The 18277-nt window shown below is 43.5% G+C and overlaps 1 protein-coding gene across 10 annotated transcripts in view; it reads right to left on the reverse strand.

Moving 5' to 3' along the window:
- The window catches only part of DLGAP2 (DLG associated protein 2), an 818859-nt gene that overhangs the window by 183155 nt on the left and 617427 nt on the right, over nucleotides 1–18277 (reverse strand). For all 10 annotated transcript variants that reach the window (XM_068161340.1, XM_068161339.1, XM_068161338.1 and 7 more), the window contains one exon: nucleotides 1740–2809. In XM_068161340.1, coding sequence (XP_068017441.1) covers nucleotides 1740–2809 — 1070 coding nt within the window. The remainder of the gene's footprint in view (nucleotides 1–1739; nucleotides 2810–18277) is intronic.

The raw sequence follows: 18277 nt of genomic DNA on the forward strand, positions 1-18277 counted from the left end.
CAGATCTAGGTGATGCAAATGATGTAAATGTCTAAAAAAAGTATCTTGAAAGCTATTTTTCAAGCCTGTATCTTTTTAAAATCCAGGTCATCACACAGTATCATAAATGGCTACATTAGCATGACCTTGGAGTGGAAATGGCAGCAAACGGCAGGTATAAGAGTTTAAATCTAGGAGAAAGTGGAAGCTTCTTGGTTTCTGATAAACAAGTGTGCAGAACAGGACCACAAATAGTCTGAGTGTCAGGCTTGGAATATTTCTCTCCCGGAGACTTATGCAGTTTTTAGCAAGGAGTGTTTATAGTATGGTCTCAAAAGAGGCTCAGTTCAATATGATGTTGTGTGACTCAGTCACAGTGACAGTTTGTTGATAATCATTATTATGACAATTGAGTACACTAGTATATCCATTCCCCTGTTACTCACAAAAATACAGAGAAAAGGAATAAAAAACCTGCAAAAGTAAGATTCCATGCAGCTTGTCTTTAAAATCACTCATTCACAGAGGTATTTCACAGTATCACAGTATCACAGTATCACTTAGGTTGGAAAGGACCTCGAGGATCATCAAGTCCAACCTATCAACACAGACCCAATGACTAGACCATGGCACCAAGTGCCACGTCCAATCTCCTCTTGAACGCCTCCAGGGTTGATGACTCAACTACCTCCCTGGGCAACCCGTTCCAATGATGAATGACTCGCTCGGTGAAGAACTTCCTCCTCACCTCGAGTCTAGCCACCAAACTGCTGGCAGAACTGCCTCTTTTTTAGTTTGATATATGGATTTTAAGAAGTTCAGTGGGAACTCCAAAGATGGAAACACATCCACTGACCTTAAATTTATATCACACCAGCTTTACAGCTTTTAATCTGTGACCTATTGGGAGGGGGAGGGTTGTGAGAGCCCTGCTCTCCCCGGGGATTAAGGAAACCTGATCCAGATGGACTTCGTTCCTTCCTTCCCCCTCCAGAGGGGGTTCCCCCCAGGAAACTGAGTCAGTCTGTTCCACTCCCCCTTCTGATCCAGCAAAACTATAACAGGGAAAGCACAACAACCCTTTTCCCTCTTTTGCTCCTGCCTCACCTGTGTGAACGGACCAAGAGCCACTGCTGGCTTCCTGGTTCTGCCATGTTGTCAGGCCTGGTCTTCTCCCTGCCGCATCCACGTTTCTCCAAAGGACTGCAGTCCACATACATCAAGGGAAATACAAGACTATCCGAATTTGGTTTTGTATATTTTCCTATTCATCCTTGTTCCTTACCCTTGTGAACCCTGTTACTGTTATACATACATACATACACACATACATACACACACACACATATATATATAGTTTAAAGAAAAATTTACTTCTCTACTTCCAAACCAACTCCAAATTATTTCTCGGTAGATTTACCTTCCCTTCTTTTTCCCTACCCCCCTTTCTTTCCCTTTTTCTCCCCTTATTTTCCCTATTCTTTCTCCTTTCCATTTTTTTTTTGTATTGGGAGAGAGGAAGGGGGAGCGGGGAAGGAGTTCTCACTCTTGCCACCATCTGAGCTCTTAAATTCCAGTTAAGGCTCAAACCACACCTATCAACATGGACAAAAGCTAGAGTTTGCTCATTTTCATGTTGGGTAAGTCATACAGGTACTCTTTGAAAGATATACAGAACACCCTTGTGGTTTTTACAATGACCATGGCAATGAAATGTGATGCTTTTTTCATTACAAATCTTAAGAAAATCTTCCTCTTACCTGAAGGTAATGGCATGGCCTCAAGGAAGATTTGATTTCCTGATGAACCAGAGGCTTATCTAAGTTCAGTGATGATTTGCGATAAGCTTCTTTCGCCTGACTTACTGTAAGCGTGGACCAAGAACTCCTTTTCATATATTTACCATCAGGGGTCATTGCTAGCCCTTCACAAGCTGAACACTTCACATCATTGTTACTTTTGGAAGTCTTCAATGAAAGATCCCCAAAATGCCCCTGAAGTGCCTCAGGATAGCAATGGGATATATGATCTGCATGGTGCCTATTTACCACACTAGGGGTTCGGTAAGTGCTATCACTGTCCAAATTATCATCAGAGCTCCACCAGCTGCTCATTCCAGATTTATGTTTGCTTTCTGGTTTTCGCTCCTTACTTTTACTCCTTTTGCTATGCTTGGAATGGTGTCCATGGTGATGGTCATCCCCTCGACTGTCTCCCTTTGTCCCATTAACGTTGCCCTTGGATGATCCTTCCAGAGAATGAGATTTAGTAAAAAGTTTCTGGACAGAATGAACGAGATGGCGGATTCTTCCCGGGCTCTCGCTGCGTTGTTCCGCAGCTGTTGAGGTCCTCTGGTACTGTAAAGTGTGAAACCCATCTCGGTGAAGAGGAAGTTGTTTCTCAAATTGGTCCAAAAGGTTTGCAGGGATACGGTTAATCTTAGGGTTACCGTGAGACATGGCGCAGTCGTCTCTTGAGTCGTAATGCGAGCTGTAGTGCATTCTGGGGAAAGTGCTACTTGACATGTGATCGCCCATTACCATGGGCATCATCATGCACTCAGAATGAATGGAGCTGCGGGGTGAACAACGATGATGGTCCATTGGGCAACTCTCCATGGGGCTGAGAAGATACGATTGCTGTGGCTCCTGCCCATGGTGGATATGGTCGTGGGTGTGTTCACAATCTTCAGGGGACGCTAAGCCACAAGTATGAGCTGAACATAACTGTGGTTGATTGCGACTGCCAGATAACCCTTTCATATTCCTCGGAGCAGGAGAGTATCTTTCTTCACTGAAGTGCTGAGAAGGCGACCATGAGTATTGCTGGTCTGTCAGGAGAACATATAAACCCTCTGTTATATTAGCTTGCAAAGTCCAAGTATATTGCAACACTAAACTTCTTTTCTCTATGAGACTGATGGAAAGTCTCACCATTCATTAACTTTCATTCACCATTTCAAAACCGGTTAAAATTCCTCACTATGAACAAATTTTGGGGAGAACACAGCCTCTTTCCTGTTTGCAAAATTGTCTGCTAGCAGTTCTAAATTTTATGAAGCTATTATACAAATTTGCTCAAATAGATTTAATGGGTACATTCAAATATTCATTTGATTATTTGATATTTGGAATTCATATGTCAATCCTTGTGGCTAGTCACTTAAGTTATATGGGTCTAGATTCTGTTTCTGTGGTTTCTCAGTTGGATATTCTAATGTAAATGTATCCTTTCTCTGTGGAGCCATCTTCAGAGCACAAACTAAACTGTGTTATTTTAAATGAATCTCAGTTTCAGGATCCTAAGTACACTGCTCATAATCATAAATAATAAAGAGTAAAGAGAAAAAACAGCATGAACATGCTGAAAAAAAGCTTATTTTTTGTATCATTAAACAGTTTATGAATAATCATTTCATACAATTTGAACATCTGTCATCATCCATTATCTACTACCATACATGTAAAGCATTCTGCCTACTACCTAAATAAGCAGGGTTTTCCTTTTTATGTCCAAATTACAAAATACCTATTTAATGACTCTGTGCTACTCCTGATAAAACAAACATCTTTGGGTACTCAGTTACTTATTCCTGCAGATCATGTACTCCAAGTTGTGGTTATTAAACAAGCACGATTACTAAATAAGAGTAGCTTGTAAGCAAAGATTTTGATATTCGAGCCTTTGATTTTCTTTTCCTTTCATGCAATTTCTTGCAGCTGTCAAATGCTACAAAAAGAAAATTAAAATGCCCATAAATGCTTAAATTTAATTTTCACATTCATTTTCCCTCTTCAATTTCAGCTTATTTAAAGAACATTTCAAAGGAGACAAAGATACCGGATGCAAGACAGTCCTTTAGAGGATCAGACAGATGCATAAGTGTTTATACAACCTACTTACTACAGTCTTTCTGTAAATTTGCTCTAAGGAATCTAAATAATCTCCTACAGGTTCTCAACACAAGGAAGTTGAAGGCCTCAAGCAGACAGGAAGCCAGAGAATGTGTGTGTGTGTGTATATATATATTTATATATAAAAAACCCCAATATAACAGGACAGTGGAGAGCAGACTGTAGAAAGAACACAGTAGCCAGCAGCACTTTGAGGGGTTTCTAAGCATATGACAAAAATCATATTCCTATTGCTGGTGAAAACCCAATGCCTGGATATGGTAATGAAGCATATCAATACCTTTATCTTTGTAATTTTATTCAGCTAATAAGTGTTATTCCATGATACCCTCAGTAGAGAAAGCAATTTGCTGCAAATCTCTAGCATCATCTGTCTCACAACCAAAATGCCCTAGATTTCTTATAGTGGAAGACGGCCAGAAAATTTTATTACATCCTAATTTCAACAGAGCTTCACATAATATTTTTAAATGAATGTAGCATTAAACTAATACACAATAAAGTATTTTTCATACTAGGCATAATCCTGTTACACTGAAGTAAAAGATGGGTTTAAGGGCCCAAATGCCCCCTCCAGACTTTTTCACAATGTGAAACTGATGTTTGTGTGCTGTAAATTCAAACACAGCTCCAATTAAGCAAGTAGCAGTTTTAAAGACTAGAAGTGGAAAGACCAAAGAGAGGATTGAGTCAGACAACGGAACTCATTTTAAAAACAACCTTGTAAAGAACTGGGCAAAAGAGCACGGTATTGAGTGGATATTCCATATTCCTTACTATGCACCAGCTTCAGGGAAGATTGAACGCTACAACGGTTTGTTGAAGACCACTCTTAAAGCCATGGGGGGTTGATCTTTGAAAAACTGGGAAAAGCATTTAGCACAAGCAACCTGGCAGGTAAATAGTAGAGGTTCAGTGAATCACGATGGACCTGCACATTCAGATCTGCTACAGAAAGTAGAAGGTGATAGAGTTCCTGTTGTTAGAGAAAAGAATCTGTTAGGTAAAACTCTTTGGGTGTTTTCTCCCTCAGGAGAGGTTAAACCTGTCCAAGGGGTGGTTTCAGCTGAAGGTCCGGGTCACACTTATTGGGTAATGCAAGAGAATGGTGAAATTCAGTGTATTCCACAAAGAAATTTAACTTTAGCTGAGACAGTTTAATTTCAAACTGTTGTGCAGCTACATCGCATCCAAAGGAAGAATCTATGAGGAATCTCTGATGCACGAACCCTGAGAACCCTGAGAGTCCTGAGTCAACTAAGATACCCTGAGAATCTCTGTTTTCCTTTTCTTCGCTTTGTCGTCAAAGAGATAAACTGTTTTCCATTTTTCTCATTTCCTGATTTTCTTGGACTTTTGAATCATCTACATCTGAGTATAGCCAGAATGGACTATGAACTTTACTTACAAACTGTAAATATTGTTTTGGATTGGATGGACAGTATGAACAGCCAATGAAATTGTTTAGAAGGGGTGGACTGTGACCATTTGAGGCTGTGCCTTTAAGAAAAAGACAGTGCTGGGACACTATGGCTGAATGTTTTGGAATATTAATGAAAACAATCAAATATTCTAAACTAATTTCATTAGTGGATTGGTAAAAATGCTGTTTTAAGCTTAGGTGCAGCTGGGACTTTCCTCAGTTTGCTCCTTTCCTTTCCCCTTTCCAGCTTGTCTGCTTCTGGGCTCCCTGCCAGACTGACCTTTGACAGATAAGCAACTAAGGCCTAATACTATACTTTGCTTTAATTAATAACTGCTCTTTTTCTCTCTTTCTAACCCTCTTTGGGGAAAAAGGGGAGAGAAGGGGGTCCTGGGGGGAACACTCCTCCAGAGGAGGGAATTTCGTTCCTGTATTATTGTTATTTAACTTTGCTGTATATTTCTGTGTATATATTGCAAATACTGTAAATTGTGTATATATATCCTGCATTCCCCAAAATTGCTTGTAAATATAGCATTTTCCCTTTTGGTCCTCCAGCTGGCTAGCTGTGGTTTCTTCCTTCCTCTTTGTGGGGGGGAGAAGGCTGAGCCCTTCTCTCAAACCCACCACAGACAGAAATAAGAATCTCATTTAAACAAGTGCCCTGGCACAGAACTGCTAGCTCCTGGTAATTTCTTTTGGCTTCACACAACATCAAACATGGCCCAGAAGTCTGTACCTTGTTATATCCCTGGTAATATGAGACACCATGACTTGATTGCACTGCAATGGATCATCTAACTACAGCTTTTCATCCCTCATGATTCCCTCAACAATAGAAAAACACACTTTTCTCTACATTGCTTTCACATCCTTATAGTATTTTATGTGCCTCAGGGAACATCTGAATATTTTCCTCTGAAGCACAATAATTAGAAACTGCTACAGGCATTTAATAAGCATAATCAAAAAAAATAAAGACTGAATTAAGAACATGGCATCTTCTGAAAGTAATTTTCCCCTCTTAAATCTGCCATAGAGAGTAAATGATATTGGATAAAGTCCCAAATTACTTACATGTGTATCATCTAAATTTATCACTCTAGTTAGGTTTGGGCTCTGCTTGGGATATCAAAACTGTTCTGTGTCCTTCTTCTCACAAACCCAAGGAAAACCTTTCAAAGCCTTGCATTATAATACATATTGTCATCAAGTCATCTGTGCTTTGTAGCATTTAGCCAACTTTGTTCAGGAGGCTTGTTTCAGATCTTGAAGAAACAGTGGAACTATGGCCAAATGCAGTAATGTACAGTACCAGACCAGAGAAATTGACTCTGTGCCAGAAACGTGAAGAAAAATGTGCTAGCTTAAAGTTCAATTAAGCTGACATGTTTTCCTAGCATTTGCAAGGGGCTAAAAGTACTTATAATCAACATCCACAACTCAGCTCATTCATAAAAATTCATAAAGCTACAATATTAATGCTTTTTTCCTCAATCCTTAAAAAAAAGAAAATTGAAGACTATGGTATAACAAAATAATGCCAGATTTATTGAATAATCATAAATTGGACTGTCTCAATGAGAATGCCTCCCAAAGTAAACTATAGTTTTTTATTTTTTTATTTGCAGCTCCTATGTTTTCTTAATCACTCCAAAAATACAAAAGCAATTAAGGATGTTAGTTAATGTCTAGTCCTTTAAAGAAAGTGCCATGATCAGAATCAAAGAACTGAAGGGAGACAGACGAACAGGTAACCTAAAGCAGAGAAAAGAATAGAAAAGAAAAAGAAATAGAAAAGAAAAAAAATAAGAAGAAAAAATATAAAGAAAAAGAAAGTCAGTTTTTCCAGGTTTCATCATAGTCAAGTAGAATCTTTCCAGTGCTTTCAGTGGTGTGGTGAAGGCACATTATGCCCAGATACTGAATCTTGTCCCAGCATGTGGGCAAGTTCCCCCTCCTCCAGGAGGAAGACAAAAGCCAAGGCATTAGCCAGGCTTGCACGCACCCAGCGCATGCAGTGCTCGTGCAAACACCAAGTATGGGCATAATTCTAGCTTCACGCTTTCTATAGGCTGAAGCCAGTTTATGAGAGTGCCCATTGGTCAAGCCCAGCCTCGAGGAATCTATAAGTATCACCCCAGTTGGTAAACAAGTGGGCCCCTCATTCACTTTGTCTCTGTGCTTGCTCGAGAGAGTAACTCTCGAGCTGCAGCCTTTGCCATTGAGCTTACTGTTGTTAGCTTCTGTTATACATGTACACATACTGGAAGCATCTGCATCGTGAAGAAGCCCAGAGGGAGGACCTTCGCTGTTTCTGAGGAGATCAGTGTTGCTATAGCCAGTCGTACCGACCGGGAGAGCCCACCGTGCCACCGGAGGACTGGACTGACCCCCGAGGGTAAGATCTGCCCAGTTACCAGGGAGAAGGGACTTGATCGATACCGAGTCCACGTATGCCTAGCCCCGCCCCGTCGAGTGCCGCTCTGAGCCTTGTGAACCTCAGGGAAGACTAAAGCATTGTTCGTGCCTATACTGCACCGAACCCGGGACCACTCTGAGAGTCCCGCTGCTCCTTTAAGCTCAGTAAACAAGAATCTGCCGCCTAACGCAGCCGCATTCTCTTCCCGAGGCTGTTTGCATCAGCCCTGAGAACTGTCGTGGTTGGGCTGACCCCCCTAGCTTTGCCTGCTGCCGCGTCGACCAAGCCCACCTACCGGCCACCGTCGTCCCGCTCTGCCATGCGAGCCACGGGCCGACCCCGACCAGGACCAATCCCTGTTGTCTGAAGGGAATAGAATATCGTTCACGTGCTTTCCATCCACTAGCACTCAGTTCAAAGTATCCGCGTCTAGCAGAGTAAGCGCTGACGCATAGAAAGATTGTAATATTGCTGTGTATAGCCAGGAGCCGCCCGCGTCCCGCCGAGTCGCCATCTAGTGGCCAAGCGGCAGAACTGCACCCTTCGTTATATAAATATAGAGACAGTCTGTAACTAGTTCAATTAAGTTATCATCATAACACTAAGCCACTTGTGGAATCTATTTCACGAACGTGCACTAGAACATGTATATAAGTTGGTGATTCATCGGTTATTAATAGTTTGATAATTAATAAACATAATCTTTTTATAATTCATATTTCATATTCATAAATTTAATAACCTCTTCACCACAAGTGGATAGTCAGATAATACATAAAGACTGTTGAGTGGACCTAGATGAAGACATAGGCTGTTATGTCAGACAGAATCCAGTAGTTCCAAAACCCTGAAAATCATTTAGAAGTCTTCTTTTCAGAGACTACTTTACAGATATAAGTCAACCTTTGACCTTGATAAATGGAAGGATTTCCATTCCTCCCTATTTCAACTCTTTCTCTGCTATGCCGTGACCTTTCTTTCTTTTTTCTCCCCCTTTCACTTCTGGATAAACATCTGCTCTCTTATTCTGAGCAGATGTTAATTGGCCTTTCTTCAGGGACTGGTCACAGTTTCTGGAGCATTCAAGCATCTTCCTTGTGCCAATCAGTATCAAGGGAAAAAAAGAGAAGTTCAAGGGCCAAGAACATTGTTTGAAATAATGAATTAAAATGAGTATAAATATTCTAGGACAACAGGACTAAAAATCTTCTGAACAATATAAAATTACGACTGTGCATCTCTAGAGTTCCTGGAACACTGCTCTTTGCTAAAGAGAATCAATGTCAAAACATTGGAAACCTATCTGATAGTCAAAAGACATGCATGTCTCCATAAATCTGATTGTGTGTTACATACTGAAAGCAAGCTTTCAGAGCATAATAATAATTTCCTGGAACTGCTTAGTGGTGCCTGATTTTTGTTTTTATTTATTTAGTTAGTTATTTAGTTACTTATTGCAAAGTACTTCTTTTTGTCTCTCGAGAACTTAAATTGCTTTAGCATTTTACATCCCTTGGTAAACTGTTTACCTGTCTGAAACTTTTATGCCATTTTCATTGGAGAACACACAGCTCCTTGCATAGTGCAACAAGTAAAATGCATTGCAGAAAAAAGATACCTAATCTGGCTTTCAAAAGGATGATATAGAAAATCAGACCATGGCATTGTGCTGTTTCACTTAGTTCAACTAGTGCTGCAATGCATTATAAAAAATAAAATCGAAGTCTAACCTATAACCAGCAAAACCATTAATCAGTGTAAACCCAGGTATATTAATCAAATAAGTAATTATTAAGTATTAAAACGCATTTAAAAAATGCTGTATCTGGAGATTTGTCTGCCCAAGGATTGCAGTAAGCAGCAATAGATGAGCATTGTTTTGTCATTGTCCTGATTTTGCTGGAGCAGAATACCAGGCCAGCAATGAGCTGCAGGCCTTTAGCATTTCTGAGTCAGCCAGGACAGCTGACGTGAGGTGGCTCATGCTCAGTATAGAGGGCAAAGATTGCTGAGGAGAGGCGTCTTCCCACTCCTGCTTCAGCTCCTACTCCTCTTCCTGCTCCCAAGGACTGCCTTTTCCATTTATTGTGACCATCATGCTTCCCCAGGCTAAGTATAACTTTGTGTAATTTATATTGACATTGCTATTAGTTTTGCTGTTTCATTAAATCTGTTTTAAATTCAACCTGTAGGTCTTCTCTCATTTTCCCAGTTCTCTGCTGAGGAGGGATCATCAAGTGATACAGGAACTGCTATAGGCAGTTATCATCTTGTTATAGTGCTTTTCTCTGTTTGATTCTAACCTTGAAAATGAATACTTCCAGGGACTCAGAAGAGTGACTAACCTGCCAAGTGAAAGAAAGAAATTCTGGAAATTACTTTAAGCTGTTGTTCCAGTCTCATGAGATTTCCAACCTATTTATGTACAATGTCTTATATACAATGTACATAAAACTGCAAAATTTGGGTCACTACCTGACTGTAACCTCCAGCTTTAGAAGATAACTTGTGTTTTCTCTTCCACTGAGTTGATGCATTTGCTCTGCCTGCAGTGTGTTCACCTCTCTATGAATTCCTATCTAGCACCTCAGGCTGCTTACTTGAAATACTGAACTTTGAGGGGCGGCATCCCTCACAAAATAATTATTATCCCTCTCACAGGGCTCCTCCAACAAGGTACTTTATATACCCAGTCTCCCTGTGCAGTCAAAGGAGGGAAGCAGGCAGTTCTGAGGATCTAAAGCCAAACACCAAAATGCCCAAGGCTGTCTAACACTAGCCATGGGCTGGACACAGATTGCGGTCTTGCTCTGACCCTTAAACCTTTATGATAATATTTCACAGAGGAAGTTAAACATCCTCAGTAATACTGAGGAACTGCAAGAACTAATGTTTCTGTATCTAAGCAAAAAATGCTTATCATACATTTCTTCGCAACTGCCCTTTATTATTTCATTAAAACATGGATATATTTTAGAGATTCTGCTTATTTTATAGAGTGCTTTTCTGGGGAAGAAATAATCTAAGAAGTAATTCTCAGAAGCATTGATTATTGCCATGGAACATATGTCAGTTCAATTTAAAATACCTTTCTATTTCAAAATCCCATTTACTTTTTAAAAAAACAACAATATTCAAGCCAGTTTTTAAATTGTCACAAGTGAAGCAAATTATTTGATCTGTTTTAATTATTTTTCCCCCCCTAGGATCAGTTCTTTTGATTACCCCAAAATTTTGGAATTTCCACCTTGGTCTGACCCAAAACAATTATTTCTTTTACTTTTTGGAGCTCAGCACTATCTGCTCAGCTGTACACCCTTGGTGCTGCCCCTTGCTGTTTTGTCATTGTACTGTGAACTTTTCTGCTCAGCAAAACCCACTGAGATATGGAGGAAGTCCTGGTTCTCCTATGGGGTGCAGGAAAAAAGCATCAGCCTGGTGACAAGTTCCCTTTAAAACTTGTTGCCATAGCAACAGGCAGAAAAAAATCTCTGTCTTTCCATAACCTTCAGACTTGGAACTTTTCAAATCAGGGTGCTGTCTCTCTTCTGACTGACTGAGCTCTGTTTTAGGTCTGTGAGAAATATTGAATTTATTAACTCTCTTTTGTCACAACTGTTGGCATCTAGACTTTTCTATGTGGCAGTGAAGGGTCAAACTGTGAACCCTGCTCCTGGGATGAGGTGGTAGTGTATGTATCTACACCCTTGGCAAGTTTGAGACCGGGTATCTTAATATGCTGATGTCTGATTATGAAGATAAATGAATTGATAAAAAGATCAGAAAAAAAAAAACACCAAACCAAACACAAATTGAACTGCAGAAGAAACTCACAATGAAAGGAGGCAACTGAAATCTGTGGGGCCAGCACTGTGAGAGACAGCTGTAGTCATGTAGCTATGTGCTGGAACTACCCCCATCATCCTGGTTGTGCAATACATTGTCCTGCCTTTGACGGAGCCTAAGCAGCATATAATGAATACAGAGGTAGAGCACGGTAATTTAACTTTTTTTTTTCTGGAGAAATGGAGAGCACATCATTTAAGCTGCTCATCATGGGAATACATTTAAAAGGCTGCAAATTTTATCCTTTTGAAAGGAGACAATAAAGCGAAGACACTCAGTGAAGAAGGCAGGCATGGCAGAGCAGTCATATGAGTCAGTCTCATCTCCATTGCAGCCTTTATACTCCCTATGGGAAAGTAAATATTGCAGCTCAACTACGCAGCCAGGTGTTACAGGGATATGAGGGAAAGAAAGATGTCCCTCCCATGCTAACATTCCACATCCCATGTAAGAAACTTAACTCAAGCTGTTTCAGTTTCTGTCTCTCTCTCTCTTTTCCTCGGGGAGATCTTTCATTTATTCCATTGTAGACACTGGAACCAATAGCCCAGATGTGGTCTAACAATAGCAGTAAACTTCCCAGCTTGAAAAAAACTTATTTCCTCTGCAACTGAACTTAGCTGAACTCCTCAGCTGAACATTCCTGTGAGAGTGCACAAATCATTTAGAAAAAAAAATATTTGCTTCCTGACAAAGTAATGAATGCATAAACCCTTTTGTATTCTGAGGCAGAAATGGATGAAAAATTCATAACAAATAACTTATTTCATTAATCTTACAGCCTTACAAATATCTTCCACTGTTTGTGAAGTGACCTTGGCCCTAATGGGATTTTTGTAAAGTTATCTGACATTATGAGGTATTTAATTTTTAGAAATAGCTCCTGGTCTGCAAATTGTTAGTAAGTATTTGTTGCCAACAGCCTATAATTAAAATGCAGGCTAGTTAGGATGTTTTGATATGATGCTTAGGTTAGAAGATATGATTTTGTTCTATGACTGAAAGCAATTCACAGAATAAGCACTCAAGCATACCTAAAAGAAATTTGAAGTTCATCATTTACTTTCTGAAAAACATTCCTCATTATTTCACTGACATTTTCTGTGTTCCTGATCATCACATCAGTAAAGTTTTACGCTACAGTTTGTGAGCACAGGAAAAGGAAGGGTTTGAAGTAGAATCATTTAGAGGTATGATGGAATAAGAAAAAAAAACCAGGCTGTCTTGTAAGTTTTAAAGACTTCTGTATCTTCCTCTCAAACCTCCTCTCAACAGATTTTTATTATATGGAATTAAAATAGTCCTGTGATTAGAGGGTTAGCTTGGGAAAACTGCAGTCAGACTTCCCTATCCAGCTATGACTTTTTGGTATGACGGAGGATAAAACCATGGAGATGGATGGAAGTGGCCACTGAGAGGTGGCCTCACTGGATTGTGGATATTTCAGTTCCCCATAGTATAAGAATAAAAGCAACTTCTGTACCTCTGAGGGACAGAGCTGTTTTACCAGCATGCTGGAGTCCAGGCTGCCAGCTGCAGAGAGTGCTTCAGCCTGGCACTTGGAATAGAAGGGGAGGGAGAGGACACCTGTGTCAGGTGTAACCAGGTGAATTTTCTCCTCAGCCTGGTGGCAGAGCTAAAGGACTAATTGGCTGAGCTGAAGGAGGAGGTAGAAAGGCTAAGGACAATAACGGAAAGTGAAAGTGAGTTAGATTTGTGGGAGAAGGCTCTGCAGATCTCCCCTGCTGAGGGAAGAGTCCCTGGAAACAGAGAGGGATGGATACAGGTCCCTGCCAGGGGTGGCAAGAGAAATCCACCCCGACCCTCTCCTCCTCCTCCGCTGCCCTTCCATAATAAGTATGAGGCCCTGCAGGCTGAGGGCAGTGGGGATGAGAGGGCTGAGGGTGAGAAGCAGGCATCCAGAGGGGAGCCTAAGGCCAAGCGGACCCCACCAGCTATAACGACCAGCTCCAGGAAGGAGTCTAAGCCCAAGCGGTCCCCACCAGCTATAACGACCAGCTCCACTAAGAAAAGGAGAAGGGTTATAGTTGTTGGGGACTCTCTCCTGGGGGGTACTGAGGGACCCATATGTCATCCCGACCCATCCCACAGGGAGGTCTGCTCCCTACCAGGGGCACGGTTAAGGGACATTGCAAGGAGACTCCCTAAATTAATCCAGCCCACTGATTATTACCCTCTGCTGGTGATACAGGCTGGGAGTGATGAGATTGACAGGAAGGGCACCAGGGCGATTAAGAAGGAATTCAGGGCCCTTGGACAATTGATTGATGGGGCAGGAGCTCAAGTGGTGTTCTGCTCAGTTCCCTCAGTGGCAAGGATGTACACTGAGAGGAATGGGAGAACCCACACCATCAACAATTGGCTCAGGGGATGGTGCCAGAGGCAGAAATTTGGGTTCTTTGACCATGGGACAACTTTCACCGCACCTGACCTGCTGGGTCCTGATGGGGTGCATCTATCTAGAAGGGGTAAGAGAGTCCTGTCACTACAGTTGGCAGGGCTCATTAGGAGGGCTTTAAACTAGGTCTGAAGGGGGTGGGTGAGGCAATCGGTCCCTCTGCAGAGGAAAGAGTAGGGCACAAGGTAGGGACAGTTGAGAAGTCAGGAACCCAGCTGCGATGCATGTACACCAATGCATGCAGCCTGGGCAATAAGCAAGAGGAGTTGGAGGTCCTAATCCATCAGGGCGACAATGATCTATTCGCCATCTCAGAAACTTGGTGGGACAACACCCACGATTGGAGTGCTACAATGGGGGGCTATAGGCTCTTTAGGAGAGACAGGCGAGGGAGAAGAGGAGGAGGGGTGGCTCTGTATATTAGGGAGTCACTCTCTGCCACACAACTTGAGGTAGAAGATGAGGTAGTAGATGAGGTAGTTGAGAGCCTGTGGGTTAACATCAGAGGGCAGCCCAACAAATCTGACATCCTGATTGGAATCTGTTACAGACCACCCAACCAGGATGAGGAGGCTGATGAAGTGTTCTACAAGCAGCTGGAGGCTGTCTCAAGATCATCAGATCTTGTCCTTGTTGGCGACTTCAGCCTCACAGATATCTGCTGGGAACTTAATTCAGCAGGGAGGAGGCAATCCAGAAGATTCTTAGAGCGAATGGAGGACTGCTTCCTGACACAGCTGTTAAGCGAGCCTACCAGGGGACAGGCTCTGCTTGACCTGCTGTTCTGCAATAGGGAAGGGCTGGTGGGAGACGTGATTGTGGGAGGCTGCCTTGGGTGTAGTGATCACGAGATAGTAAAGTTTTCAATGTGCAGGGAGATAGGGAGGACTGCCAACAGAACGTTCACCTTGGACTTCCGGAGGGCGAACTTCAGCCTATTTAAGAAACTTATTTGTAAAGTCCCCTGGGTACCAGCCCTCATGAACCAAGGGGTTCAGGAGGGTTGGACCTGCTTCAAACAGGAGCTCTTGAAGGCACAGGAACTGGTGGTTCCCACGTGCTGAAAGGCAAGCCGGCGGGGAAGGCGACCGGCCTGGATGAGCAAGCAGCTCCTAGAGGATTTAAGGGGGAAGAGGAGGCTGTATCACCTTTGGAAAGAGGGGAAGGCTTCTCGAGGTATGTTCAAGGAAGCAGTTAGATTATGTAGGAATAAAATTAGGGAGGCAAAGGCCCAGTTGGAACTGAAGCTGGCCACCTCTGTCAAAGATAATAAAAAGCATTTTTATAAATATATTAACAATAAGAAGAAGGGCAGGAAGAACCTGCACTCCCTATTGGACCTGGAGGGGAACATGGTGACCGAAGATGAGGAAAAGGCTGAGGTCCTGAACGCCTTCTTTGCCTCAGTTTTTAACAGCAAGGCAGGAGTTCAGGACGAGTGGCCTCCTGAGCTGGGCGATGGGGTCGGGGAGTAGTGTAATGCCCCAGTAATCCATGTGGAATTAGTTCGGGACCTGCTGAGCCACTTGGATACTCACAAGTCCATGGGACCGGATGGGATCCATCCCAGGGTGCTGAGAGAGCTGGCAGATGTGTTGGCCAAGCCGCTCTCCATCATTTTCCTCCAGTCCTGGCTCACCGGTGAGGTCCCAGATGACTGGAAACTGGCCAATGTGGTCCCCATCCACAAGAAAGTTCGGATGGAGGAACCTGGAGACTACAGGCCAGTCAGCCTGACCTCAGTGCCAGGGAAAATTATGGAGCAGATTATCCTGGTGGCAATAACTGCGCACCTGAAGGATGGCCAAGGGCTCAGGTCCAGCCAACATGGATTCAGGAAGGGCAGGTCCTGCCTCTCCAACCTGATCTCATTCTATGATCAGGTGACCCATCTGGTGGACGTGGGGAGGCCTGTGGATGTGGTCTACTTGGAGTTCAGCAAGGCCTTTGACACCGTCCCCCACAGCATATTGCTGGCTAAGCTGTCAGCTCGTGGCTTGGACCACTACACTCTGTGCTGGGTTAGGAATTGGCTGGAGGGCCAGGCCCAGAGAGTGGTGGTGAACGGTGCCACATCCAGCTGGCGGCCAGTCACCAGTGGCGTCCCCCAGGGATCAGTGCTGGGCCCCGTCGTCTTCAACATCTTCATTGATGATCTGGATGAGGGGGTCGAGTCAGTCATCAGCAAGTTTGCAGAAGACACCAAGTTAGGAGCAGATGTTAGTCAGTTAGAGGGTAGAAAGGCTCTGCAGAGGGACCTTGACCGACTGGACAGATGGGCAGAGTCCAATGGGATGGCATTCAACAAGTCCAAGTGCCGAGTGCTGCACTTTGGCTACGGCAATCCCATGCAGAGCTACATGCAGAGAGTGGCTGGAGAGCTGCCAAACAGAGAGGGACCTAGGGTGATGATCGACAGCCACCTGAATATGAGCCAGCAGTGTGCCCAGGTGGCCAAGAGGGCCAATGGCATCCTGGGCTGCATTAGGAATAGTGTGGCCAGCAGGAGCAGGGAAGTCATTCTGCCCCTGTACTCCGTATTGGTTAGGCCGCACCTTGAGTACTGTGTCCAGTTCTGAGCCCCTCAGTTTAAGAAGGACATTGAAACACTTGAACGTGTCCAGAGAAGGGCAACAAGGCTGGGGAGAGGCCTTGAGCACAAGCCCTGTGAGGAGAGGCTGAGGGAGCTGGGATTGTTTAACCTGGAGAAGAGGAGGCTCAGGGGTGACCTCATTGCCCTCTACAACTACCTGAAAGGTGCTTGTATCCAGGAAGGGGTTGGTCTCTTCTCCCAGGCAACCAGCACCAGAACAAGGGGACACAGTCTCAAGCTGCGCCAGGGGAGGTTTAGACTCGAGGTGAGGAGGAAGTTCTTCAGCGAGCGAGTCATTCGTCATTGGAATGGGTTGCCCAGGGAAGTGGTTGAGTCACCATCCCTGGAGGCGTTCAAGAGGAGATTGGACGTGGCACTTGGTGCCATGGTCTAGTCATGAGGCCTGTGTTTATAGGTTGGTTAGTCAGTAGGACAGGATTTCCTGAAATTTTTAAACCCATCCACTTTTTTCATTACCAGCTGTTGACCAGGACCCCAAGGTCTTTTGCTACTGGGCAACTTTTGCTTTTTGTTTTTTATTTTTTTGTTTTTCCCCCCCTGTGTTCTGTCCATAAATAGCTGAAGTTTTTGAAAGCAGCTTAGTGTCTTAGCAGTCTGGTTGCAATTTTATCGTTGTCTTTCATTTTCCTGTTCCTCATTTCTGTTGATTAATCCCTCATCATCTTCCTAATCAGGGTGCTGGATGATTGATCAGTTTAGCAGATATCTTTGCGCTAACCTCTGATTATCTATTTCTATACAGCAAGAGGATGGGCAAGGACAACCTCCACTCCTTGGTGGACACAGAGGGGAACATAGTAACAAAAGATGAGGAAAAGGCAGAGGTACTTACCACCTTTGCCTCAAATACTACACAATCACAGAATCACCAAGGTTGGAAGAGACCTCAAATATCATCAAGTCCAACCTGTCACCACAGACCACATGACTAGACCATGGCAGCAAGTGGCACATCCAATCCCCTCGTGAACACCTCGAGGGATGGTGATTCCACCACCTCCCTGGGCAGCCCATTCCAATGACGAACGACTCTTTCAGTGAAGAACTTTCTCCTCACCTTGAGTCTAAACTTCCCCTGGTGCAGTTTGAGACTGTGTCCTCTTGTTCTGGTGCTGGTTGCCTGGGAGAAGAGACCAACCCCCTCCCGGCTACAACCACCCTTCAGGTAGTTGTAGACAGCAATAAGGTCTCCCCTGAGCCTCCTCTTCTCCTGGCTAAACAATCCCAGATCCCTCAGCCTCTCCTTGTAGGGCTTGTGCTCAAGGCCTCTCACCATCCTCATTGTCCTTCTCTGGACATGTTCAAGCATCTCAATGTCTTCTTAAACTGAGGGGCTCAGAACTGGACACAGTAATCAAGGCCTGGCCTAAGCATTGCTGAGTACAGGGTCACAATGACTTCCCTGCTCCTGCTGGCCACACTATTCTTGATGCAGGCCAGGATGCTATTGGCTTTCTTGGCCACCTGGACACACTGCTGGCTCATGTTTAGGCGGCTGTCAATCAGCACCCCCAGGTCCCTCTCTGTTTGGCAGCTCTCCAGCCACTCCGACCCCAGCCTGTAGATCTGCATGGGGTTGTTGTGGCCAAAGTGCAGCACCTGGCACTTGGATTTGTTGAATGCCATCATGTTGGACTCTGCCCATCTGTCCAGCCTGTCA

Source organism: Melanerpes formicivorus, unplaced genomic scaffold (assembly GCF_026170545.1).
Source record: "Melanerpes formicivorus ecotype bairdi unplaced genomic scaffold, bMelFor1.0.p_v2 SCAF_57, whole genome shotgun sequence".
Taxonomy (NCBI): domain Eukaryota; kingdom Metazoa; phylum Chordata; class Aves; order Piciformes; family Picidae; genus Melanerpes; species Melanerpes formicivorus.